This window comes from Oncorhynchus gorbuscha, unplaced genomic scaffold, assembly GCF_021184085.1.
Source record: "Oncorhynchus gorbuscha isolate QuinsamMale2020 ecotype Even-year unplaced genomic scaffold, OgorEven_v1.0 Un_scaffold_3713, whole genome shotgun sequence".
Lineage (NCBI taxonomy): Eukaryota > Metazoa > Chordata > Actinopteri > Salmoniformes > Salmonidae > Oncorhynchus > Oncorhynchus gorbuscha.
The window spans coordinates 5,385-33,318 of NW_025747891.1; the positions used below are offsets into that span (position 1 = coordinate 5,385).

At 42.8% G+C, this 27,934-nt stretch overlaps 1 protein-coding gene across 1 annotated transcript; it reads left to right on the forward strand.

Moving 5' to 3' along the window:
- LOC124028068 (kinesin-like protein KIF6) lies at positions 1-27,628 on the forward strand. Its single transcript, XM_046340233.1, has 6 exons — positions 1-1,021; positions 1,947-2,031; positions 3,520-3,655; positions 5,643-5,734; positions 15,401-15,516; positions 27,299-27,628. Exons 1-6 carry the CDS (start codon positions 1,003-1,005, stop codon positions 27,313-27,315), a joined length of 465 nt encoding a protein of 154 aa, XP_046196189.1. The 5' UTR covers positions 1-1,002; the 3' UTR covers positions 27,316-27,628.
- Positions 27,629-27,934: the final 306 nt, after the last annotated feature.

The window sequence follows — 27,934 nt, forward strand, 5'->3', positions numbered from 1 at the left end:
TATTCCTTAAATACTTGGTCTCCCCACTGTATAGTATCAATCATGCCCACAGTCATGCCTATTTGCCCACTAACACGGAACAGCTGGCAGCACCCATCTAAATGACCAGAGCATGCAATAAGTGTGAAATATTAAGCCCATTTCTCTTTAGAGACAGCATACCTACCCAATTGATTAATTAGCATGCAGAGCCTCAGACTATGCAAAAATATAACATTTTATAGTATGTGACATTTTGAAAATGTTGTATGCTTTAAATGCCAGGATGTCATACTCTTTTCGGCTTTTCATTTCTAATTCGCTGCACATTGTTGAGGAAGAAAAGCATCATTTCAGACCACGTGTGTTTGACAACAGCTGATAATCAACTGGTAATTCGATTAGAGGACGGGCTGTAGCCAAATGAACAAATGGTGGGAAACGACACATTTGCCCATTAGATGATGCGTTCTCAGTATAGGTAAGCCTAGTATGTTGATATTTGGTGCTTAATGCATACATTTTTACTGAACAGTGGATTCTAAATAGTATGAAGTATGATTAGTACTTACACAGGGAAATGTCATTTTAGTAAGTAGTAGGCAGGACAGATTTCAGACACAGCCAACGACTCATACAAGACATTGTCACCAATGTTATGTTGAAAGAACGAGACCTCTTTTTATACGGCTTGGGTTTTTTCCAACTCAAACATTGTACAGACTTAGGTTCTCTTGGTTGATGAATAAAGGCCCACTACAGTTAGTTGAGTTGGTTAGTTTACATCATACACTTGCCGGTTATGAATGCCAGTTGGATAACAAGTGTTTGTAATGACGGAATGATGAATTGTAAATAACCTTGACCTTTTAAAATAACATTTTCACATATCTCCTTTCTCGCTCTCTATCTTGTCTCTTCATCTCGCTCTTTCTCTATCCCCCTCCTCTCTTTCTACTTCCTTCCTTTCTCCTCTTTCTTTTTCTCGCAGATAAACTGAAGAAGCAGTTGGAGTTGCATAGGATGCAGAGAGCCGCTCACGGTACATTGTCTTCCTAATGGTCAGAATGTGCATTTCTCCTCATCCGCAGTTAATTAGTTAGCCCAGAGCCAAACAATAGGAGGATAGTTTGGTCACACTGCCCATAATGGTAATTCAAACTTAATGGAGGTAAGTTTGCCAATTAAATATTCTTGATTCAAAACCTACACCCCAGCCCCATCTATTCACTTGTGAATCCAAGATGGCTTTTAGCAGACATGTGCTAAGGGAATAGAGGAAAAACAGACATTGTGGGAAGTTTTCATCCAGCAGAACTTAATTATAATTCTCTTGGACCAATGATTTAGTTGAATGTGACTGAAACATTGCCTGGACCAATTGAACCGGAATCAGCATACTCAATGGGCGTACATGACCACAATTGTTAGCCCCTATTTAAAAAATAATGTAGTAGAGACCTGCGATCTGAATTCCAGAGGACTGGAAACACGACTGGGTGGCAGAACTTTGACTGTACGTTTCATCCCCGTCGACTGACGAGAGGTCTGACGAGAGCAAGTCGGTTCCAAGTTTACAAACATTTCCCTCGGGTTCAGACGCCAAAGGTTTGTCTTGTTATTTGAGTTCGAAGCATCAGAGAACACTCGGAACAGGCAGGCTTCCATTATTCGAATACAGTATGTTGACTTCTCAGGAAATTACGGCCACGAGCAAGCACACACACTCTACATTCTTGTGATTCTATTCTAGACATGTTTTGAAACATGTCTCTGTGTGTGTGTGTGTGTGTGTGTGTGTGTGTGTGTGTGTGTGTGTGTGTGTGTGTGTGTGTGTGTGTGTGTGTGTGTGTGTGTGTGTGTGTGTGTGTGTGTGTGTGTGTGTGTGTGTGTGTGTGTGTGTGTGTGTGTGTGTGTGTAGACTGAGAGAAGAACATAATTTATTTCATTTCCCCACATATACATAGGTGTCACTGTTAGCCCAGCAGAGGTAGAGGAGGTAGACCCTGTGGAAGAAAACATCCGCAGACAGATGGATGAGGAGAAGAAGAGGTAAGTAGGCTGCAGTATGTGTATTTCAGAAACACAGACAAATGGGTTGATGTGCTTGTATGTGCCATTACACACATTATACAGTGCTTTCAGAAAGTATTCACACCCCTTGACTTTTTTCCCATTTTGTTGTTATAAAGTGAGATTAATATTGATTTAATTGTCATTATTTTGTCAACGATCTACACAAAATACTCTAATGTCAAAGTGGAAGAAAAAATCTAAAATGTGTAAAAATATATGAAAATAAAACAATGTATCTTGATTACGTAAGTATTGAACCCCCTAACACATGTTAGAATCACCTTTGGCAGCGATTCCATACCTGAATCTTGCAATATTTTCCCATTATTCTTTTCAAAATTCTTCAAGCTCTGTCAAATTGGTTGTTGATCATTGTTAGACTGGATTTGCCCCAAACATAACACTTTGTATTCAGGATAAAAAGTGTTTGCAGTATTACTTTAGTGCCTTGTTGCAAACAGGATGCATGTTTTGGAATATTTGTATTCCTTTTCAGTTTGTCAATTAGGTTAGTATCGTGGAGTAACTACAATGTTGTTGATCCATCCTCAGTTTTCTCCTATCACAACCATTAAACTCTGTAACTGTTTTAAAATCACCATTGATTGGTCTCTTGGTGAAATCCCTGAGCGGTGTCCTTCCTCTCAGGCAACTGAGTTGTATCTTTCTAGTGACTGGGTGTATTGATACTCCATCCAAAGTGGAATTAATAACTTCACCATGCTCAAAGAGATATTCAATGTGTGTTTTTTTTTACCCATCCACCAATAGGTGCCCTTCTTTGCGAGGCATTGGAAAACCTCCCTGGCCTTTATGGTTGAATCTGTCTTCGAAATTCACTGCTTGACTGAGGGACCTTACAGATAATTATATTTGTGGGGTACAGAGATGAGGTAGCCATTAAAAACTCTGTTTAAACACTGTTATTGAATACAGAGTGAGTGACTTGTTAAGCAAATGTTTACTCCCAAACTTAATTACTTATTGACATTTCAGCTTTCATTTTTTCATTTAGAAATAATTTGTAAAAAAATGTTTTAACGTAATTCCACTTTGACATTATGGGATATTGTGTTTAGGCCAGTGACAAAAATGTTTAATGTAATAATTTTTAAATTCAAGGTGTGTGAATACTTTCTGAAGGCATTGTATGTGCATTGGGTGCATATGTTGTGAGGTCCATTGTAATTGCCAGTATTTCATAATTCCTCATAAAGTATAGAGCCTAACACATACATGGATCAAAGGTTATGAACCAAGGTATGTACTGGAGTGTTGGAGCGTCTGAGTTTGTAGGACTCCACTTTACTTGACTTTGATTCTCAGATCTAGAACCCCATGAAAAGTAATGTTTCACTTAATGTGCTTTATAACAAGTCAATCCGTCCACATAGATACAGAAGTATGGATTACTAGATATACAGTCAATGCATTCAATACCCTTGGTTTCTTGTCTCTTGTCAGTTACAAGAGCACCTTTGGCCATCTGAAAACACTGAAGATGGAGATTGAGCACCTGCAGCTGCTGCTGGAGCGGTCAAAGGTGAAGCTCCAGAGAGACTTCCAGGATTGGTGGAGCCAGGAGGCCGCCATGCTACAGGTGACCTTACTACCTCTCTTTGTCAGACGTCGTGGGATGCCACTTCATAAAGCTGTCGTAAGCGTAATGCTTGTCATAGCATTTCAAGACAGTTTATGGCAGTTTCTCACACTTTTAGGAGTGATGTGTGTGTGTGTCTCCTCGTGTCTATGTCTCTGTGTACGTGTGTGCGTGATCACTCCAATTGAGTATGCTGATGTGTACCTATAGTATTGTCGTGGAAATATTCAGTCAATAATATTTCTCAAATACCAGAGCCAGGGAGTTCAATTAGACTTTATTAGATAGTAATATAAGCCGAGCTGGTTCATGAAGCAAGTCCTTTCCAGTCTTGGCACATACTTCTTACATACTTCTTATACATTTTTCCTCCTTACCCATAGTAACTCCCCTTAATGTTATGGCCTAATATGTGCCTAATATGTGCTGTTGCTATGGTTACGCTTGGGTCATTCCAGAACATGGGTGTCCCTTACAGATGAGTTGCTATGGTCCTACATGCATGAACCTGTCTGTATTTTTGAGCTATTGGTGTGGCTCTACAGTTTCCATGCCCTAATATGAAACCAAACTAAATTTAGTGCAAGTATTTTTATCATTATTTTAACCACTGCTCTAGAGTTTTCCATGTATGGCAGACCAATCAAAACTCCTCTCAGAGTGTCCATCCCACTTCGGCGGAAGTCGGCTCCTCTCCTTGTTCTGGCGGCGTTCGGCAGTCGACGTCACCTGCTTTCTAGCCATCGCCGCTCCATTTTCTCATTGTTCCATTTGTTTTGGTTTGTTCCCTGCACACCTGGTTTACATTCTCTAATCACACTGCATGTATTTATTCCTCTGTTTTCCCCTTGTCTTTGTGTGAAATTGTTTTGTTACGTGTTTAGTGTGATGCGCCAGACTGTTTTTTCCCCCGGGTATTGTATTTTGACCCGTTGTATGCATTTGTCATACATTTGTATATTTGTGAGTGTTTTCGCGCTTATTGACTTTTGCCTGTGGCTGGAGGATTTTGGAAGCAGTTGCGTCTGTCTTTTGTGCTTTTGCCAAATAAAAGTGCGCCTGATCACAACTCACTGCTCTCCTGCACCTGACTTCGTACCAGTTGCGCACAACCTTGACATGTTGCCTTTTTAGGCTCATAATTTAACAATTGTATTCTTATTTACAGATGGCATAAAAGTTTGTTCTTAAGGCACATGAAAGTTTACATGTTCGAGAAGGCATTTCTGCCCCCCCAAAAAACTGTTTTGATTAAAAGAAAAGTCAACGTTCAAGCGGCTCTCTCGTGATGTAGTGGCCCACGATATTTGCCTAGGTTCCTGAATTTGCCCTTATAAGTAACAAAATTTGATAATGTGTTTTTTACATTGGATAAAAGTAGAGACTCAGAGCTAGAACATGGTATATCATACACTGTAATTGAGGAACAATGGGAATGTAATTCTGCTTTGAAAGTTGTGTCATCGTCATCATATCTTGTGGAAGGATGAAATAGTATGAATAAATGAATCAAAATAACATTTTTTTATGAGAATATGTAAATCATTATTTGAATATGTTGGTAACCCGTTGTATAAAAGTGATAATGCCCTAACACCATGGCAATATATACTCCAAACACTGGCTTCTTGGGCATTCTCACTTAAATGCACAACAATACACACATCTAAATGTAAAAGAATGTAATTAAGATATATAGAAATATTTGGACGAGCAGTTATGGCAATTTATGTCAGCTGTTATGACATATTATGCCTCCTGAGTGGCGCACGGTCTAAGGCACTGCATCTCAGTGCAAGAAGTGTCACCACGGTTCCTGGTTTGAATCCAGACTGTATCACATCCGGCTATGAGTTGGAGTCCCATAGGGCGGCACACAATTGGCCCAACGTTGTCCGGGTTTGGTTTGTGATAGAATACATGAGGACACAGGAATGCGTGTGTGTATAGGTTTACCTGTCTCACTCACATCATCCCTTCTCACCAGGTCCCAGAGTCAGAGGGCATGGCTAGGGGTCAAAGTTCAATACGGACCAATCAGAGCTCCGAGTCGTCCTCTCCTAGCCATCCAATGACCAGGTGAGTCCACTCTGTATTCATTATATGAATAACTGACCTGGGATGTATTCAGTGAAGTGAAACATTAAAAATGTTCCAGATCGAAAGGTAATGAGTATAGATGACACAATTCCTATACCACCTGACAAATGTGCATATACAGTGGGGTCGGAAATTATTTACACCTTTTATAAAGATGAGCAATAATGACTGTTTAAAATAATTCAGAAACTGAGCTATATTTTATGTTAAAAAAAATTGGGAAATTATTTTATACTAATACAATTGCTTAGAGAAAGAGATGTTGCTGTAGCCAGCAGCATACCACCCTGCATACCACTGCTGGCTTGCTTCTGAAGCTAAGCAGGGTTGGTCCTGGTCAGTTCCTGGATGTGAGACCAGATGCTGGTGGAAGTGGTGTTGGAGGGCCAGTAGGAGGCACTCTTTCCTCTGGTCTAAAAAAAAATATTATCCCAATGCCCCAGGGACACTGCCCTGTGTCGGGTGCCGTCTTTCGGATGGGACGTTAAACGGGTGTCCTGACGCTCTGAGGTCATTTAAGATCCCATGGCACTTAGAGTAGGGGTGTTAACCCTGGTGTCCTGGCTAAATTCCCAATCTGGCCCTCAAACCATCACGGTCACCTAATAATCCCCAGTTTACAATTGGCTCATTCATTCCCCTCCTCTTCCCTGTAACTATTCCCCAGGTCGTTGCTGCAAATGAGAAAGTGTTCTCAGTCAACTTACCTGGTAAAATAACAGATAAATACAATTTTGTTAAACGAGTAATTACATTTTTTTTCTCAAAGGTACGTTATCTGATGGGACCAGCTACAATTTTGAGTTCAGTCACATGCAAGTAAATTGATGCTTTTCACTGGCTGATTTGCATTTTGTGCTTGAGAACCCATTTAACTTAACGCTTGCTTATGTTCGCAAGTATGGCCCCATGTTTATATTGGAGAAAGCAATGCATTTAACCTCTTGCTCCTACCCGACACGCAGGCGTCCCATCTAGACATCTGGAAATGCAAATGCACTACGCTAAATGCTAATAGCACTCGTTAAAACTCAAACGTTCATTGAAATACACATGCAGGGTACTGAATTAAAGCTACACTTGTTGTGAATCCAGGCAACAAGTCAGATTTTTAAAATGCTTTTCGGCGAAAGCATGAGAAGCTATTATCTGATAGCATGTAACACCCCAAAAGACCCGCAGGGGACGTAAACAAAATAATTAGCATAGTCGGCGCTACACAAAACGCACAAATAAAATATAAAACATTCATTACCTTTGACCATCTTCTTTGTTGGCACTCCTAGATGTCCCATAAACATCACTATTGGGTCTTTTTTCGATTAAATCAGTCCATATATAGCCTAGATATCGATCTATGAAGACTGTGATCAAGGAAAAAAATAGCGTTTTATAACGTAATGTCATTTTTAAATTGAAAAGTTGACGATAAACTTTCACAAAACACATCTAAATACTTTTGTAATGCAACTTTAGGTATTAGTAAACGTTAATAAGCGATCAAATTGATCACGAGGCGATGTATATTCTATAGCTGTACGTCTGGAAATAATGCCGGGTAAATCTCAACCAAAATATCCGGTCAGAGACCGGAAGAAAGGCGCTACCTTGTGCCCGTTTGACCAAGAAACAAATCGTAGGCAAATAACAAGACTGTTGACATCGTGTGGAAGCTGTAGGTATTGCAACCTCGGCCCCATTTAATGTGGTTCACATTCAACAATGGGTTCTAGTGGCGCATGGATATATTTTCGCCTTTTCAGTGATCAGATTTTCCTGCGCTTTTCGATGAAACGCACGTTCTGTTATAGTCACAGCCGTGATTTAACCAGTTTTATAAACGTCTGAGTGTTTTCTATCCACACATACTAATCATATGCATATACTATATTCCTGGCATGAGTAGCAGGCGCTGAAATGTTGCGCGATTTTTAACAGAATGTTCGAAAAAGTAGGGGTAGGAGTAACAGGTTAAGGAGCGACGCATTTCCTTCTGTAGCTCAGTTGGTAGAGCATGGCGCTTGTAACGCCAGGGTAGTGGGTTCGATCCCCGGGACCACCCATACGTAGAATGTATGCACACATGACTGTAAGTCGCTTTGGATAAAAGCGTCTGCTAAATGGCATATATTATTATTATATATATTTAAGTTGATAATGGTGTGGTTGGTTGTGAGAGAACTTGTCCAATAAATACATGGACTATATTTTTGTAGTGTTACAGGTTTTGTTTTTCTCCATTTTCACTTTTCGATTTCAAGGTTGATTCTGTTTAAGTGTGGACGTGCACTGATTGCAATCATCCACGTTGGTCAAGATGTCTTGCAGCTGTTGCCACGTTAATCAGTTGTTAGCTAGTATTTAAGAGCTGCAGAGCCAATGCTCCACTTGGCAGGTGTTTAACCTCTAGCATCGAGCAATCCCGTATCCGGGAGCGTAATCATAGCCTCAAGCTCATTACCATAACGCACGTTTCCTATTCATGAAAATCGCAAATGAAATGAAATAAATATATTCAAACACAAGCTTAGCCTTTTAACAACGCTGTCATCTCAGATTTTGAAAATATGCTTTTCAACCAAAGCTACACAAGCATTTGTGTAAGAGTATTGATAGCCTAGCATAGCATTAAGCCTATCATTCAGCAGGCATTTTCACAAAAACAAGAAAAGCATTCAAATAAAATAATTTACCTTTTGAAGAACTTTGGATGTTTTCAATGACGAGACTCTTAGTTAGATAGCAAATGTTCATTTTTTCCAAAAAGATTATTTGTGTAGACGAAATAGCTCCGTTTTGTTCAGGAAAAGACTGGAAAATGCAGTCACTTACAACGCCAAACTTTTTTCCAAATTAGCTCCATAATATCTTTGCAGTTTTGGAAACGTCAGAGTGTTTTCTTTCCAAAGCTGTCAATTATATGCATAGTCGAGCATCTTTTCGTGACAAAATATCTTGTTTAAAACGGGGGAAAATTAAAATAGCACCCCCTATATCCAAGAAGTTAAGTCTTCCTCTTTAAGTTTAGGAAAACAAAACCTTTTCTTGTGTTCTCCCCTTACTTTTAACTCCATTTTATAAATTAATGTGGGTTTTTATTTTGGTTAGCCTTTTCTAGGGCAAATTTAGTGGACACTCATGCTGGGGAATCCATTTTCGACGACAGCTGAGAAGTGATGCGATACCATCTTTTTTTTCTCCTTCACAACATTACGGAAGATTCAAGATTAGAGGTAAACCTAATGTTAGTTAGTCCAGCTAGGCTAGCAAGATATCTAAGTTATCTAGTGTCGTGACATGACTATAATTAATGTGATGACTGTTATTCATCGAATAATTACTTACTATGTTTAATTGTTTTTAGATTAAATTAATCATGTAACAATTAACTCATTAGGAAAAAAGTTGTTTAACGAATTTCCGTCTCCTGAATTAACTCAAGAATATATAGATTTCATAAGTCACTAATGAATAATTTCCTAATATCAGTCTCATTCTGAACATCGCAGACTTCGTGAATCTGCACAAACCCGAGTCTTACTAATCATTCCGTACCACACAAATTGATTTGATTATTTATTTACTAACAAACTAAATGATAACATAGTACACACACACTGTATAGGTTATTGATTAGAAACCAAATATGATGACAACAAGTTGCTAGTGGACTAACACAATATGACACTTGTTACACAAGATGGAGAGTTAAAGAGAGAGAGAAAGAGAAGCAACACTTGGATGCATTTGGGAACTACACTCAAAATAGCCCTAATACCTTGCCCCGAACTGCCGCTCTTTTGGGAAAGAAATAATGTATGTATTTATGTGTTGAATGTCTTTGGCACGTATCTCTGTTGGGCCCAGGATCTTGTGGAAAAGGTTCAGCTTTGTGAGGAGGGTCGATTGGACCTTCTCCTTCGGAGGGCCTTCTTTGTTCTCAGGTGTAAGTCTCCGATTGCCCACAAGAGGTCACAATGTCCTTTTTCTCAGTTGTCTGTTTACTTGCACTCATTCTGGAAGAGTGGTCTTCTGAGGATGGCTAATCAGCCTTGTCGATGATCCCCAGAGTGGCGATGAGAGCAGTGTAGGCGACGATGATTTGAAGAGAATAACCAGATGGTCATACTTAAATGACAAAAACATGTAATAAATTAAACTCTATTGTAGTTTGAATGACAGTTGAACTGTGCCAGCATAACAACAACATTAGGGTAGACTAGTTGAATATGCATACATGTGCACAGACACAGAGATTACATTTACAACAATATTTAGCCTAATAGAAAGAAATATGGCATAACCCTCAACCTTTACACAGGGACCAGACAGTACAAATGTACCTAGGTAGGTAAACTCAGGAAAAAAGATACGCCCTCTCACTGTCAACTGTGTTTATTTTCAGCAAACTTAACATGTGTACATATTTGTATGAATATAACAAGATTTAACATCTGAGACATAAAATGAAAAAGTTCCACAGACATGTGACTTACAGAAATTGAATAATGTGTCCATGACCAAAGGGTTAAAGGGTTCAAATCAAAAGTGACAGTCAGTATCTGGTGTGGCCACCAGCTGCATTAAGTACTTCAGTGCATCTCCTCCTCGTGGACTGCACCAGATTTGCCAGTTCTTGCTGTGAGATGTTACCCCACTCTTCCACCAAGGCACCTGCAAATTCTCAGACATTTCTGCAGGGAATGGCCCTAGCCCTCACCCTCCGATCCAACAGGTCCCAGAAGTGCTCAATGGGACTGAGATCCGTGCTCTTCACTGGCCATGGCAGAAAACTGACATTCCTTTCTTGCAGGAAATCCCGCACAGAACGAGCAGTATGGCTGGTGGCATTGTCATGCTGGAGGGTCATGTCAGGATGTGCCTGCAGGAAGGGTACCACATGAGGGAGGAGGATGTCTTCCTGTAACGCACAGCATTGAGATTGCCTGCTATGACAACAAGCTCAGTCCGATGATGCTGTGACACACTGCCCCAGACCGTAATGGATCCTACACCTCCAAATCGATCCCGCTCCAGAGTACAAGCCTCGGTGTAACGCTCATTCCTTCAACAATAAACGCAAATCTGACCATCACCCCTGGTGAGACAAAACCACGACTTGTCACTGAAGAGCACTTTTGCCAGTCCTGTTTGGTCCAGCGACGGTGGGTTTGTGCCCATGGGCGATGTTGTTGCCGGTGATGTCTGGTGAGGACCTGCCTTACAACAGGCCTACAAGCCCTCAGTCCAGCCTCTCTCAGCCTATTGCGGACAGTCTGAGCACTGATGGAGGGATTGTGCATTCCTGGTGTATCTCGGGCAGTTGTTGTTGCCATCCTGTGCCTGTCCCACAGGTGTGATGTACCGATCCTATTGTTACACATGGTCTGCTACTGCGAGGATTATCAGCTGTCCGTCCTGTCTCCCTGTAGGGTTGTCTTAGGCGTCTCGCAGTACAGACATTGCAACTTATTGCCCTGGCCACATCTGCAGTTCTCATGCCTCCTTGCAGCATGCAGCATTTCAATGTTTTTCAGAGTCAGTAGAAAGGCCTCTTTAGTGTCCAAGTTTTTATAACTGTGACCTTAACTTCATGTTGACAGGGGCAGTATTTTCACGTCCGGATGAAATGCATGCCCAAAATCAACTGCCTGCTACTCATCCCCAGATGATAATACATGCATATTATTAGTAGATTTGGATAGAAAACACTCTGAAGTTTCTAAAACTCTTTGAATCATAACAGAACTTATTTAGCAGGCGAAAACCCAGAGAACAAACCATTCAGATGTTTTTTTGAGGTCATTCTCTTTTCAATGTTTTTCATTGGGAATCCAGATTTCTAAGGGACCTTCTTGCAGTTCCTATCGCTTCCACTGGATGTCAACAGTCTTTAGAAATTAGTTGTGTAGTTGTGAAGAGGTACGGCCATCTTGAACGAGGGTCACTTGAAGTGTACTGTTAGATAGAGGTGCGTGACCAGAAAGCTAGCTACAGTTTGTTTTCCTCCTGTATTGAACACAGATCATCCCGTCTTCAATTTTATTGATTATTTATGTTAAAAAATACCTAAAGGTGTATTACAAAAGTAGTTTGAAATGTTTTGGCAAAGTTTACAGGTAACTTTTGAGATGTTTTGTAGTCACGTTGCGCAAGTTGGAACCTGTGTTTTTCTGGATCAAACGCGCCAAATAAATGGACATTTTGGCACGTTTGATCCATTTTATATATCGATGGAATTTATCGAACAAAAGGACCATTTGTGATGTTTATGGGACATATTGGAGTGCCAACAAAAGGAGCTTGTCAAAGGTAAGGCATGAATTATATTTTTATTTCTGTTTTGTGTCGCGCCTTCAGAGTTGAAATATGGTTTCTCTCTTTGTTTACGGAGGTGCTATCCTGAGATAATAGCATTGTTTGCTTTCACCGAAAGCGTCCCACATATCCCACATATGCAGAGCGTAAAATTCAAACTATAGTATTATAAATATTTAACTTTCATAAAATCACGTGTAATCAAAATAAAGCTTAACTTCTTGTTAATCCAACCGCTGTGTCTGTGTCAGATTTCAAAAAGGCTTTACGGCAAAAGCAAACCATGTGATTATCTAAGGACAGCGTCCCGCATACAAACACATGAAAAACATATTTCAACCAGGCAGGTGCGACAATAGCGAAAAATGCCTTACCTTTGATGATCTTCTTCTGTTGGCACTCCAAAAGTTCCCAGTTACATTGCATCCTTTCGTTCGATAATGTCCTTCTTTATATCCATAAAAACTCAGTTTAGCTGGCGCGCTTCAGTCAATAATCCACCCAGTTTCCCTCCATCAAAATGCATACAAAATGCAAAAACTTCAATTTCTGGCTAGTTTTTCCAAAAACCAGCCTGAAACTCTTTCTAAAGACTTTTGACATCTAGTGGAAGCCCTAGGTACTGCAATCTGGGAGGACTTGGTCCTATGATAAAAGTGATAGCAATTGAAAATAGGGGTAGGCTGATTTTTTTTGGGGGGGTGGTTTGTCCTCTAGGTTTCGCCTGCCATATCAGTTTTATTGTACTCACAGACATCATTTGAACAGTTTTAGAATCTTTAGTTGTTATCTACCAATTATATGCATATCCTAGCTTCTGGGCCTGAGTAACAGGCAGTTTACTTTGGGCACGCTTTTCATCTGGATGTCAAAATACTGCCCCCTACCCAAGAGAGGTTAATTGCCTACCGTCTGTAAGCTGTTTGTGTTTTAACGACCGTTCCACAGGTGTATTTTCATTAATTGTTTATGGTTCATTGAACAAGCATGAGAAACAGTGTTTAAACCCTTTACGATGAAGATCTGTGAAGTTATTTGCATTTTTACAAATAATATTTGAAAGATAGGGTCCTGAAAAAGGGATGTTTCTTTTTTGTTGAGTTTAGGTTGGCAGACAGTGTCTACATACAGCCATTTCTATCAGGCATGCTTAGGCAAATATTTTTATACTAAAGGCAGCTTCAGTTTTTGAGATGTATTGTTATTATTGTTTCTACTCACTGTTTGCTAGTACACTTAGCCAGCTAGCTTGCTGGATATACAATAATTGTTATTTACATCTTGGAATCCTATCTTGCATCATGCCTATAATTTTTTGATTGAAATGCATCCACAGTCATAATCATAACCAATGTCAACCCTTGTCAATTATGTTACATAGTTAGCTAGTAAAACAATTTAGTTGCTGATGTTACACATGTTTGCTAACAAGTTACAAACACGAGGTGTGACTCGTGTGATAAGTTAGCAGGTGCCAAGCTAACAAGCCAACTCCAGTCATGTGCTAACGTTTGCTGGTTAACCTAGCTTTACTTGGCTGGTTGCAATGTTGTATCTTGCTGTTTAGCAGCCATATCTACAACTAAAAGGAGAAGACATTTTACAACCGAGATACAAAAGATCTCTAACTGTAAAACCTCTTCTATTTTTAGTCATAGATATGGCTACCTGTAGTTGTTTAGCTAACTTAGCTACCTAGCTAGCTACCGAGTTAAGTTAGCAAACAGAAACATTTGTTTTCCCCCCAATGTTACACAGTAGTATGTTTGCAGGCAATACTCAATATGAGTTTCAATAGATAAACTAAAGTTAATTGGTGGCTTGCAGAAAAAATGACGTCGGCTGTAGCTGAGCTTCTAACAGCTTAATCCAACACTTAGTTTTGAATCCTCATCGCTATATTCTAGTTGAAACATGTATGGTTGAATGTCACCATGTAGCTCATAGAACATACCAAAATGCTCCATGTTCAAATTTGTGTTGCTGAGAGGAATCACTTGAAACCATTGCCTCTGGTCAGTTCATTCAGTTTTGCCCAAGGATTGTGTTGTTTTCAAATATGGCCGCCTTGGGGAAGGATGGAGGCCAGAACAGGAAGCACCGCCCAACACAAGTTGTTGTCTTTCAGAGACTGGAAAAAATGCTTATATATTTAGCAATGAATCTGGCGATAGGAACATTGCTGAAAGACGCACAATGCCTGTATTGAACAAGGACAACCATATCTATGCACACAAAAGTGTAGAGTGTGATCACTATATAATATGAAGGCTTCACGAAATGCCACCTCCCTCCCCATCAATACACCAGAAGCTGTCATAAGGTGTACCATTCAGCGTGTGAAACCCCAGACCTGCCTTTCTCCTGGGCAATGTGCGAACCACATCTCACTGTTGTAGAAATTCCTGGGACATGATGAAAACAAGCCCTGATTCGCCCAGGGTGAAATTCCCCTTTAAATCATCTCATCAACCTTAATCATCTCTTTTGTTACTGTATAATCACTGTTTTTATCAAACTATTTCAAAGGAAAAACATCCTGCATTGATAAAGGTTAGTTCTCTGGCTCCAAGTTTGTGTCAACCCTTTGATGACAGTTGGTCTGTAGAATATTCACGCAATATAATGTATCTAAATCAGTGTTAGCAGGTTCCTTCCTATGTGTCTGCCTATGGGTAACACATATGGAATCCTGTAGTAACCAAAAAAGTGTTAAACAAATCTAAATATATTTTATATTTGAGATTCTTCAAGCCTTGATGACAGCTTTGCACACTCTTGGCATTCTCTCAACCAGCTTCATGAGATAGTCACCTGGAATGCATTTCAATTAACAGGTGTGCCTTGTTAAAAGTTCAATTGTGGATTTTATTTCCTTCCTAATGCGTTTGAGCCGATCAGTTGTGTTGTGACATGGTAAGGATGGTATTCAGAACATTGATCTATTTGGTAAAAGACCAAGTTCATACAAAGCGAAAACAGGTTTTTAATAAAATAAAAAAAATGCCAGGGTTGTGGGTTCTATTCCCATGGTGTTATATATTTTTGTACATCTGCTCACTATTGTAAGTCTCTCTGGTTAAGAGCGTCTGCTAAATTACTAAAATGTGTGAATGTAACAAAGAGATGCCTGTGTGTGTACAGGGGTGGGATTGATAAAATTGTTTAATTTGAAGCATTTAGTGTGTGTGTGTGTGTGTGTGTGTGTGTGTGTGTGTGTGTGTGTGTGTGTGTGTGTGTGTGTGTGTGTGTGTGTGTGTGTGTGTGTGTGTGTGTGTGTGTGTGTGTGTGTGTGTGTGTGTGTGTGTGTGTGTGTGTGTGTTCCAGAGCCCTGTCCTCCACTGAGCTCTCAAAGTCCTTCTTCCCTCTGACTGGAGACCAGCAGACAGACGCAGACATCCTGGGCTTCATTAGGGCCCGACACAACCTGCTAAACAGGACAGGTACTGTACACACTATTTAAATACATCCTTTGGATCCACAATTTACATTATATTAAAGCACTCTGCCTCTATATACACCAACTAGTAAAGAGTGTGGTTCTTGGTTTGGGGTGAAGTTGCTCCTAGACGCTGATCTTGGGTTAGTTTTGCATTTTGCAAAGGTTAGGATTGGGAAGCGGAAGCTGATCCTAGATCTATACCTAGGGAAACTTCAACCCAGAGCATGGTCCTCTGTAGTACTGCTGACAGCGACACAGAGCCCAGTCTAGTTCAATACTGCTCTCTCCTGGTGAGGAGATGCCACAGCAGGAAGTTGCCAGTCCTCACTCTCTGCAGCCTGGGACTGCCAGGCCTATAGGCTCACTTCTAAGCCAGGCACAAGCCAGGCAAACTTTGCATTTCCTTGTGAATTAGGACTGCACCCACACTTTAAGATCAAACAAGTCACTGACAGGTTCTGGAATGAGTTATTAACTATAAAATAGTTATTTTATAATGAGTGCAGCACTAATTTAGGGTAACATTTTCTATCTGCTTAAAACATAACGGTATTACTCAAAATACTTGCAGCGTCCTTGTTAACAAGATGGCAGAGATCATTTATGTGCATCTAAAATAAATGTACTTATAACACGTATATAACCAATCCATGTGACCAAACCAAACGTGAATTGCTGCATTCCAAAAATCTTCTCTAATCTGTATAAAGCGTTACGGTTGCTTTTCATAGTAAATCATCTTTGCAATGATATGCAAAAATGGTGTGCAATGGTGTAGAACTATGTCTCCCTCAGATAAGCATACTCAGATACTTGTGAATTCCGAAAGTATTCAGACCCCTTGACTTTTTCCACATTTTGTTTTGTTACAGTCTTATTCTAAAATTGATTAAATAGATATTTTCCCCATCAATCTACACATAATACCCCATAATGACAAAGCAAAAACAGGTTTCTAGATGTTTTTGCCCCCCAAAAACCACCAAAATATGAAATACCTTATTTACGTTTGTATTCAGACCCTTTGCTATGAGTCTCAAAATTCAGGTGTATCCTGTTTCCATTGATCATCCTTGAGATGTTTCTTAAACTTGATTGTACTCCAACTGTGGTAAATTCCATTGATTCGACATGATTTGGAAAGTTACACACCTGTCTATATATGGTCCCACAGTTGACAGTGCATGTCAGAGCAAAAACCAAGCCACGAGGTTGAAGGAATTGTCCTTAGAGCTCCGAGACAGGATTGTGTCAAGGCACAGACCTGGGGAAGGGTACCGAAGTATTGTATTGAAGGTCCCCAAGACCACAGTGGCCTCCATCATTCTTAAATGGAAGAAGTATCGAACCACCAAGACTCACCCTACAGCTGGCCGGTGGGTCAAACTGAGCAATCAGGGAGGTGACCAAAAACCCGATGGTCACTCTGAAAGAACTCCAGAGTTCCTCTCAAGTCTCCCAGAGCTTGAAAACTCCCCAAATACAGGTGTGTCAAGCTTGTAGCATCATACCCAAGATGACTAATCGCTGCCAAAGGTGCTTCAACAAAGTACTGAGTAAATGGTCTGAATAGTTATGTAAATGTGATATTTCAGTTATTTTTTTTTTTTATACATTTGCAAAAATTGCTTGTCATTATGGGGTATTGTGTGTAAATTGATGAGAGGATTAAAAAAAAATCAATTTTATATTTAAGCTTGTAACTTAATTAACAAAATGTGGAAAAAGTCAAGGGGTCTGAATACTTTTCGAATGCCCTGTATACACTGATTGTACAAAACATTAGGAATACCTGTTCTTTCCATGACATACTATAGACTGACCAGGTGAAAGCTATGGTCCCTTATTGATATCAACTTCAAGATGAAGGGGGGGAGACAGGTTAAAGAAGGATTTTTAAGCTTTGAGACAAATGATACATGGATTGTGTCATGTTTTGTCTTAGATTGTCTTGTCATTTTGCTTTTCCCTCTGTTCATTTTCCCCCTGCTGGTCTTTTTAGGTTCGTTCCCCTTTTTCTCTCTCCCTTCCTCTCTCTCTTCTCTCTATCGTTCCGTTCCTGCTCGCAGCTGTTCCTATTCCCCTAATCAATCATTTAGTCTTCCCACACCTGTTCCTTATCTTTTCCCCTGATTAGAGTCCCTATTTCTTCCCTTGTTTTCCGTTCCTGTCCTGTCGGATCCTTGTCTATTGTTCACCGTGCTGTGTCTGTGTATCGCCCTGTCGTGTCGTGTTTCCCTCAGATGCTGCGTGGAGAGCAGGTGTCTGAGTCTGCTAGGTTCAAGTGCCTTCCCGAGGCAACCTGCAGTTCTTGATCGAGTCTCCAGTCTGTTCTCGTCATTACGAGTGGAATTATGTCTTATGTTTGTAGAATTACTTTACTGGATTAAAGACTCTGTTTTCGCCAAGTCGCTTTTGGGTCCTCATTCACCTGCATGACAGAAGGATCCGACCAAAGAATGGACCCAGCGACTACAGACGTTCGTAACACTGCCGTCGAGATCCAAGGAGCCATGCTCGGCAGACACGAGCAGGAATTGTCTGCTGCTCGCCATGCCGTGGAGAACCTGTCCGCTCAGGTTTCCGACCTCTCTGGACAGTTCCAGAGTCTTCGTCTCGTGCCACCTGTTACTTCCTGGCCTGCCGAGCCTCCGGAACCTAGGGTTAATAACCCACCTTGCTACTCCGGGCAGCCCACGGAGTGCCGCTCCTTTCTCACCCAGTGTGATATTGTGTTCTCTCTCCAACCCAACACATACTCTAGCGAGAGAGCTCGGGTTGCTTACGTCATTTCACTTCTTACTGGCCGGGCTCGAGAGTGGGGCACAGCTATCTGGGAGGCAAGGGCTGATTGTTCAAACAATTACCAGAACTTTAAAGAGGAGATGATTCGGGTTTTTGACCGTTCAGTTTTTGGTAGGGAGGCTTCTAGGGCCCTGGCTTCCCTATGCCAAGGTGATCGATCCATAACGGATTACTCTATAGAGTTTCGCACTCTTGCTGCCTCTAGTGACTGGAACGAGCCGGCGCTGCTCGCTCGTTTTCTGGAGGGACTCCACGCAGTGGTCAAAGATGAGATTCTCTCTCAGGAGGTTCCCTCCAGTGTGGACTCTTTGATTGCTCTCGCCATCCGCATAGAACGACGGGTAGATCTTCGTCACCAAGCTCGTGGAAGAGAGCTCGCGTCAACGGTGTTTCCCTGCTCCGCATCGCAACCATCTCCCTCCTCTGGCTCAGAGACTGAGCCCATGCAGCTGGGAGGTATTCGCATCTCGACTAAGGAGAGGGAACGGAGGATCACCAACCGCCTGTGCCTCTATTGCGGATTTGATGGACATTTTGTCAATTCATGTCCAGTAAAAGGCCAGAGCTCATCAGTAAGCGGAGGGCTACTGGTGAGCGCTACTACTCAGGTCTCTTCATCTAGATCCTGTACTACTATGTCGGTCCATCTACGCTGGACCGGTTCGGGTGCTACATGCAGTGCCTTGATTGACTCGGGGGCTGAGGGTTGTTTCATGGACGAAGCATGGGCTCGGAAACATGACATTCCTTTCAGACAGTTAGACAAGCCTACGCCCATGTTTGCCTTAGATGGTAGTCATCTTCCCAGTATCAGATTTGAGACACTACCTTTAACTCTCACAGTATCTGGTAACCACAGTGAGACTATTTATTTTTTGATTTTTCGTTCACCTTTTACACCTGTTGTTTTGGGTCATCCCTGGCTAGTATGTCATAATCCTTCTATTAATTGGTCTAGTAATTCTATCCTATCCTGGAACGTTTCTTGTCATGTGAAGTGTTTAATGTCTGCCATCCCTCCCATTTCTTCTGTCCCCACTTCTCAGGAGGAACCTGGCGATTTGACAGGAGTGCCGGAGGAATATCATGATCTGCGCACGGTCTTCAGTCGGTCCCGAGCCAACTCCCTTCCTCCTCACCGGTCGTATGATTGTAGTATTGATCTCCTTCCGGGGACCACTCCTCCTCGGGGTAGACTATACTCTCTGTCGGCTCCCGAACGTAAGGCTCTCGAGGATTATTTATCTGTGTCTCTTGACGCCGGTACCATAGTGCCTTCTTCCTCTCCGGCCGGGGCGGGGTTCTTTTGTTAAGAAAAAGGACGGTACTCTGCGCCCCTGCGTGATTATCGAGGACTGAATGACATAACGGTTAAGAATCGTTATCCGCTTCCCCTTATGTCATCAGCCTTCGAGATTCTGCAGGGAGCCAGGTGCTTTACTAAGTTGGACCTTCGTAACGCTTACCATCTCGTGCGCATCAGAGAGGGGGACGAGTGGAAACGGCGTTTAACACTCCGTTAGGGCATTTTGAGTACCGGGTTCTGCCGTTTGGTCTCGCCAATGCGCCAGCTGTTTTTCAGGCATTAGTTAATGATGTTCTGAGAGACATGCTGAACATCTTTGTTTTTGTCTATCTTGACGATATCCTGATTTTTTCACCGTCACTCGAGATTCATGTTCAGCACGTTCGACGTGTTCTACAGCGCCTTTTAGAGAATTGTCTCTACGTGAAGGCTGAGAAGTGCTCTTTTCATGTCTCCTCCGTTACTTTTCTCGGTTCCGTTATTTCCGCTGAAGGCATTCAGATGGATACCGCTAAGGTCCAAGCTGTCAGTGATTGGCCCGTTCCAAGGTCACGTGTCGAGTTGCAGCGCTTTTTAGGTTTCGCTAATTTCTATCGGCGTTTCATTCGTAATTTCGGTCAAGTTGCTGCCCCTCTCACAGCTCTTACTTCTGTCAAGACGTGTTTTAAGTGGTCCGGTTCCGCCCAGGGAGCTTTTGATCTTCTAAAAGAACGTTTTACGTCCGCTCCTATCCTCGTTACTCCTGACGTCACTAGACAATTCATTGTCGAGGTTGACGCTTCAGAGGTAGGCGTGGGAGCCATTCTATCCCAGCGCTTCCAGTCTGACGATAAGGTTCATCCTTGCGCTTATTTTTCTCATCGCCTGTCGCCATCTGAACGCAACTATGATGTGGGTAACCGCGAACTGCCCGCCATCCGCTTAGCCCTAGGCGAATGGCGACAGTGGTTGGAGGGCGACCGTTCCTTTTGTCGTTTGGACAGACCATAAGAACCTTGAGTACATCCGTTCTGCCAAACGACTTAATGCCCGTCAAGCTCGTTGGGCGTTGTTTTTCGCTCGTTTCGAGTTTGTGATTTCTTACCGTCCGGGTAGCAAAAACACCAAGCCTGATGCCTTATCCCGTCTGTTTAGTTCTTCTGTGGCTTCTACTGATCCCGAGGGGATTCTTCCTTATGGGCGTGTTGTCGGGTTGACAGTCTGGGGAATTGAAAGACAGGTTAAGCAAGCACTCACACACACTGCGTCGCCGCGCGCTTGTCCTAGTAACCTCCTTTTCGTTCCTGTTTCCACTCGTCTGGCTGTTCTTCAGTGGGCTCACTCTGCCAAGTTAGCTGGTCATCCCGGTGTTCGAGGCACTCTTGCGTCTATTCGCCAGCGCTTTTGGTGGCCGACTCAGGAGCGTGACACGCGCCGTTTCGTGGCTGCTTGTTCGGACTGCGCGCAGACTAAGTCGGGTAACTCTCCTCCTGCCGGTCGTCTCAGACCGCTCCCCATTCCTTCTCGACCATGGTCTCACATCGCCCTAGACTTCATTACCGGTCTGCCTTTGTCTGCGGGAAGACTGTGATTCTTACGGTTGTCGATAGGTTCTCTAAGGCGGCACATTTCATTCCCCTCGCTAAACTTCCTTCCGCTAAGGAGACGGCACAAATCATCATCGAGAATGTGTTCAGAATTCATGGCCTCCCGTTAGACGCCGTTTCAGACAGAGGCCCGCAATTCACGTCACAGTTTTGGAGGGAGTTCTGTCATTTGATTGGTGCGTCCGTCAGTCTCTCTTCCGGGTTTCATCCCCAGTCTAACGGTCAAGCAGAGAGGGCCAATCAGACGATTGGTCGCATACTACGCAGCCTTTCTTTCAGAAACCCTGCGTCTTGGGCAGAACAGCTCCCCTGGGCAGAATACGCTCACAACTCGCTTCCTTCGTCTGCTACCGGGTTATCTCCGTTTCAGAGTAGTCTGGGTTACCAGCCTCCTCTGTTCTCTTCCCAGCTTGCCGAGTCCAGCGTTCCCTCCTCTCAAGCGTTTGTCCAACGTTGTGAGCGCACCTGGAGGAGGGTGAGGTCTGCACTTTGCCGTTACAGGGCACAGACTGTGAGAGCCGCCAATAAACGCAGGATTAAGAGTCCAAGGTATTGTTGCGGCCAGAGAGTGTGGCTTTCCACTCGCAACCTTCCTCTTACGACAGCTTCTCGTAAGTTGACTCCGCGGTTCATTGGTCCGTTCCGTGTCTCCCAGGTCGTCAATCCTGTCGCTGTGCGACTGCTTCTTCCGCGACATCTTCGTCGCGTCCATCCTGTCTTCCATGTCTCCTGTGTCAAGCCCTTTCTTCGCACCCCGTTCGTCTTCCCTCCCCCCTCCCGTCCTTGTCGAGAGCGCACCTATTTACAAGGTACGTAGGATCATGGACATGCGTTCTCGGGGACGGGGTCACCAATACTTAGTGGATTGGGAGGGTTACGGTCCTGAGGAGAGGAGTTGGGTTCCGTCTCGGGACGTGCTGGACCGTTCACTCATTGATGATTTCCTCCGTTGCCGCCAGGATTCCTCCTCGAGTGCGCCAGGAGGCGCTCGGTGAGTGGGGGGTACTGTCATGTTTTGTCTTAGATTGTCTTGTCATTTTGCTTTTCCCTCTGTTCATTTTCCCCCTGCTGGTCTTTTTAGGTTCGTTCCCCTTTTTCTCTCTCCCTTCCTCTCTCTCTTCTCTCTATCGTTCCGTTCCTGCTCCCAGCTGTTCCTATTCCCCTAATCAATCATTTAGTCTTCCCACACCTGTTCCTTACCTTTTCCCCTGATTAGAGTCCCTATTTCTTCCCTTGTTTTCCGTTCCTGTCCTGTCGGATCCTTGTCTATTGTTCACCGTGCTGTGTCTGTGTATCGCCCTGTCGTGTCGTGTTTCCCTCAGATGCTGCGTGGAGAGCAGGTGTCTGAGTCTGCTAGGTTCAAGTGCCTTCCCGAGGCAACCTGCAGTTCTTGATCGAGTCTCCAGTCTGTTCTCGTCATTACGAGTGGAATTATGTCTTATGTTTGTAGAATTACTTTACTGGATTAAAGACTCTGTTTTCGCCAAGTCGCTTTTGGGTCCTCATTCACCTGCATGACAGATTGTGTATGTGTGCCACTCAGAGGACATCCAGCCAACTTGACACAACTGTGGGAAGCACTGGAGTCAACATCGGCCAGCATCCCTGTGGAATGCTTTTGACACCTTGTAGAGTCCATGCCCGAATGAATTGAGGCTGTTCTGAGATCAAAAGGGGGTGGAACTCAATATTAGGAAGGTGTTCTAATGTTTTGTATATGCAGTATATTTTTACGTTAGTGTGTGGCAGTGTACGGAACAGACCATCAGTCCCTCTTGCTTTACTTTCCTAGAATTCCCACAACCTCCGCAGCCCTCGTCTTGAAAGGTCTCGTCGCACTCATAAAACTGTCACACGCTAGTTTCTAGACAGACACGCTGGACTCCAATGTTCCCTCAATTTTTTTCCAGCACTTAGCAAATTTCAGTTCTTGTGAGCGGAAACTTGAACGTTGTGAGCATTCTGTGCAATTTCTGTCACTTTTACTGTGAACACTGAGGCTGTACACTGCTAGAGAAAAAGGTGCTATCTAGAACCTAAAATAGTTTGGTTAACCCTTTGAAGAACCCTTTTTTGGTTCTACATGGAACCTAAAATAGTTCTACCTGGGACCAAAATGGGTTTTCCTGTGGGGACAACCGAAGAACACTTTTGGAACACTTTTTTATAAGAGTGTTCCCGCTTACAGTCTTACATAGTGGCTAATTGGTTTGGCCTTAATGGCCACATTTACTCATAAATCTCTACCCGGTACAGCCAGAAGAGGATTGACCGCCCCTCGAGCCTGGTTTCATTCTAAATCCCAATTCAACAAACATCTATTTGGTATTTGCTGTGCGTGCTACCTAAATTGTGGGCCCTTCCAACTGTAGGTAATGTGATATAAAACAATCCATAACTTGTTTTTTTTTTCAAGAATCTAATGGTACATATGTGAGTGTGCATCTCTGTGTGTCTACGTATGGGTCGGACTCTACACAAGCACCTATGGACTAAAGCATGTCTGTCTATAGTTTATGTCTCAGCTAGGTAAGAGATGGTGTTATTAATGGTGAAGGCTGGTGTATTACCTTGTCACAGGAGCAGAAAGGCTGCTGTTTAAACACAGACACGGGCCTAAGTGTGCTAAAAGGTGTAATCTGTCACTCTCAACTACACGGGAAAAAAAACAAAAGAAAACCTCAACCAAGGGTTAAGGTATAATTAAATTGGTGGTACATGGGACGACTAAGGACCATCGCATATATGTGAATTAGAGTTCAGAGCAGTCTGACCCAGTTGGATGCGTTTCTAACCGATTCCTCTGGAGAATCATGTCGCCTGACCTGCTATCATTTCACTTTTGCACACACCGCAAATGAGCATTAACCGCAATGGTATAAATTGGCAGCCAAGTGGGGGAAAATATAGTTCAAACTTCCCATGTCCTAAATCTCAATTGTTTGAATATGCCTCCCCTGAAATGTTATTTATTATCAGATTTTTATTTTGCAATCAGTTCCCTCATCAGCTGTGACAATACTGTATTATAAACAACAAAGAGTTATACTTTATTGACAGACATGTTTTGCTTTTCCCCTACGGTCCCAGCAGCTGGACATTCTGTGAGTGTTATATCATAATAACAAGCTTATAACATAAACTCCAGCCACCCCCCTACTTCTTCAAGTCCCCAACTATGGAGGAGAGTAATGAAAGCGCTATACAAATTACATGTATTATTATTATTATTAGCATCATATGTATTAAAGCCACAAGAGGCAGTCTGCTATTGGTACATACATTTTTGGACTTTGAAATGAATAATATACAGACATTGAGAATTGAACAATGTAACTTGTAAATGCCTTGTAAGCTTACTTCATGATTTAGTTTAATTGCCTCACCCCATCAGGAGATATGTGTGTTTTATGTCATTGTAAACAAACACTGTATCACTTCAAAACATCTTTACAATTATTAGTAGTATTTTATTTCGATCTCATGGATGGTCAGTCCTTGCATCCATAGATTTGTCTATGAATTTAAGAGTGGTTACATTTCTCCAGCCCCATTCCTTAGCTGTTTACCAAAAAGAGTGACAGGTTGCCCGCTTTGTTGTTGTTTAAATCCCAGATCGCTCCTTTATTAATACATTATAAACAGGTGGCTCATAAAGTGTTACCTGATCAGCTGGTAGACTCCAGCATGACAATGTTAAAAAGAAAAAGGCTATTGCAACCTCTTTGCAATAATGAATTGAGACAAAGCTCAAGAGAAGTTTCAAGTGTTTAATACCAATGATATAGTCAGCTGAGTGCATCCATTTAGAAAGATCAAAACACATTTTATACTCTTCCCTTGTAGGTGTCACTGTCCCAGCTGTTTCCCTCTTTTCCCCTGTGGAATGTCCATGGTCCTTTCTTTGTTTAGCCAAATGTCAGAATCACACCCAGTCCATCTTCTGTTCTGGGCCTGACACTGCTCTCTGATCCGAGGCCATTTCCTCTTATCTGATTAGGTTATGGTTTCTAAATTAGCATACACACAGTTTCATGGCCTAATAAATTCCATTAATACTCACAGTAATCATTCACTACACAGGATACAAACAAACTACAGTTTAACTTGAAACGTTACATTTTAATAGAATCCATCAGTAACAAGGCTAAAAGGAGCTAATGTCATGCCCAGGTCACGTCAAAAGGTGACCAGGTGGGTCTAGAGGCAGGGAACTTTCAACATTAATCACTCAGGTGTGCAAACAAGGGGACACTTTCTCCTCCTTTCTGTCGCTCTCTTTCTCTCTCCCCTTTCCCCTTTTCTCTCTTTCCCTTTTTCTTCTCTCTCAGTCATGCATCTAACTCTGTCATAAGTAGAATTGGTCTTGAACCTACAGAAACTATAAAGTGTAAGAGGCTGCCTTCGATACTGTGAACCATCAGATCCTCCTCTCCACCCTCTCCGAGTTGGGCATCTCCGGCGCGGCCCACGCTTGGATTGCGTCCTACCTAATATAATAATAATAATAATAATAATATATGCCATTTAGCAGACGCTTTTATCCAAAGCGACTTACAGTCATGTGTGCATACATTCTACGTATGGGTGGTCCCGGGGATCGAACCCACTACCCTGGCGTTACAAGCGCCATGCTCTACCAACTGAGCTACAGAAGGACCACAGGACCTGACAGGTCGCTCCTACCAGGTGGCGTGGCGAGAATCTGTCTCCTCACCACGCGCTCTCACCACTGGTGTCCCCCAGGGCTCTGTTCTTGGCCCTCTCCTATTCTCGCTATACACCAAGTCACTTGGCTCTGTCATAACCTCACATGGTCTCTCCTATCATTGCTATGCAGACGACACACAATTAATCTTCTCCTTTCCCCCTTCTGATGACCAGGTGGCGAATCGCATCTCTGCATGTCTGGCAGACATATCAGTGTGGATGACGGATCACCACCTCAAGCTGAACTTCGGCAAGACGGAGCTGCTCTTCCTCCCGGGAAGGACTGCCCGTTCCATGATCTCGCCATCACGGTTGACAACTCCATTGTGTCCTCCTCCCAGAGCGCTAAGAACCTTGGCGTGATCCTGGACAACACCCTGTCGTTCTCAACTAACATCAAGGCGGTGGCCCGTTCCTGTAGGTTCATGCTCTACAACATCCGCAGAGTACGACCCTGCCTCACACAGGAAGCGGCGCAGGTCCTAATCCAGGCACTTGTTATCTCCCGTCTGGATTACTGCAACTCGCTGTTGGCTGGGCTCCCTGCCTGTGCCATTAAACCCCTACAACTCATCCAGAACGCCGCAGCCCGTCTAGTGTTCAACCTTCCCAAGTTCTCTCACGTCACCCCGCTCCTCCGCTCTCTCCACTGGCTTCCAGTTGAAGCTCGCATCCGCTACAAGACCATGGTGCTTGCCTACGGAGCTGTGAGGGGAACGGCACCTCAGTACCTCCAGGCTCTGATCAGGCCCTACACCCAAATAAGGGCACTGCGTTCATCCACCTCTGGCCTGCTCGCCTCCCTACCACTGAGGAAGTACAGTTCCCGCTCAGCCCAGTCAAAACTGTTCGCTGCTCTGGCTCCCCAATGGTGGAACAAACTCCCTCACGACGCCAGGACAGCGGAGTCAATCACCACCTTCCGGAGACACCTGAAACCCCACCTCTTTAAGGAATACCTAGGATAGGATAAAGTAATCCTTCTCACCCCCCTTAAAAGATTTAGATGCACTATTGTAAAGTGGCTGTTCCACTGGATGTCATAAAGTGAATGCACCAATTTGTAAGTCGCTCTGGTTAAGAGCGTCTGCTAAATGACTTAAATGTTAAATGTTAAATGTAAAAACTGAAGCTTTTAATCAATGTTCTAAACATGTATTTTATTAAATAAAATAATTTTACTCCCTCTCCCTCTAAACCTTTCAAACAAACATACCCCATAATAGTCAGACAATAGCAGTTGTCAAACATTGTGCATCTGAAACAAAGAATATGATTGGTATAACAAGACCTATTGTATGGAAAGCATTTGATATGGGATGTCATGGGATCTAAGCCCATTTATACTTCATTGTCTTGTATGTTTTGTGTTTCAGGGCCACCTCTGCCATGACCAAAATGCTTGTCTTGTGGCTGCATCCCGAGCAGAAGTGAAGGAGTGCCACCCGGGAACATCTGAATGTGTTCGACACACATAGGATCTATGCGATTGGTGCCTAATGAACTTAACCCAGATGCTCTCACATGTCCACATGAGACTCAGGCCTCAATTATGTTAGAATGGATGTTGGTTGGATGAAAGGGAACTGGAGGAAGACTAAAATTCACTCACTCACTCTCTCTCTCATACATATTTACATTTACATTTAAGTCATTTAGCAGACGCTCTTATCCAGAGCGACTTACAAATACACACACACACACACACACACACACACACACACACACACACACACACACACACACACACACACACACACACACACACACACACACACACACACACTAGTGGTGTGTGGGTCATCCCTGTTAGTGAGCATTTCTCCTTTGCCAAGATAATCCATCCACCTGACAGGCGTGGCATATCAAGGAGCTGAATTTCTTCGGGATCGGTGCCCCTTCCATGGGACGGTTGAGCAAGCATAGCATGAGGTTGTAAGTAACAAGAAAATTTCCCAGGACATAGACATATCTGATATTGGCAGAAAGCTTAAATTCTTGTTAATCTAACC

Bases quoted from the DNA above. Each gene is read 5' to 3' on its own strand.
- LOC124028068 (XM_046340233.1), top strand. The intron at 2,032-3,519 runs GTAAGTAGGCTG...GTCTCTTGTCAG, and splicing joins ATGGATGAGGAGAAGAAGAG to TTACAAGAGCACCTTTGGCC. The intron at 3,656-5,642 runs GTGACCTTACTA...CCTTCTCACCAG, and splicing joins AGGAGGCCGCCATGCTACAG to GTCCCAGAGTCAGAGGGCAT.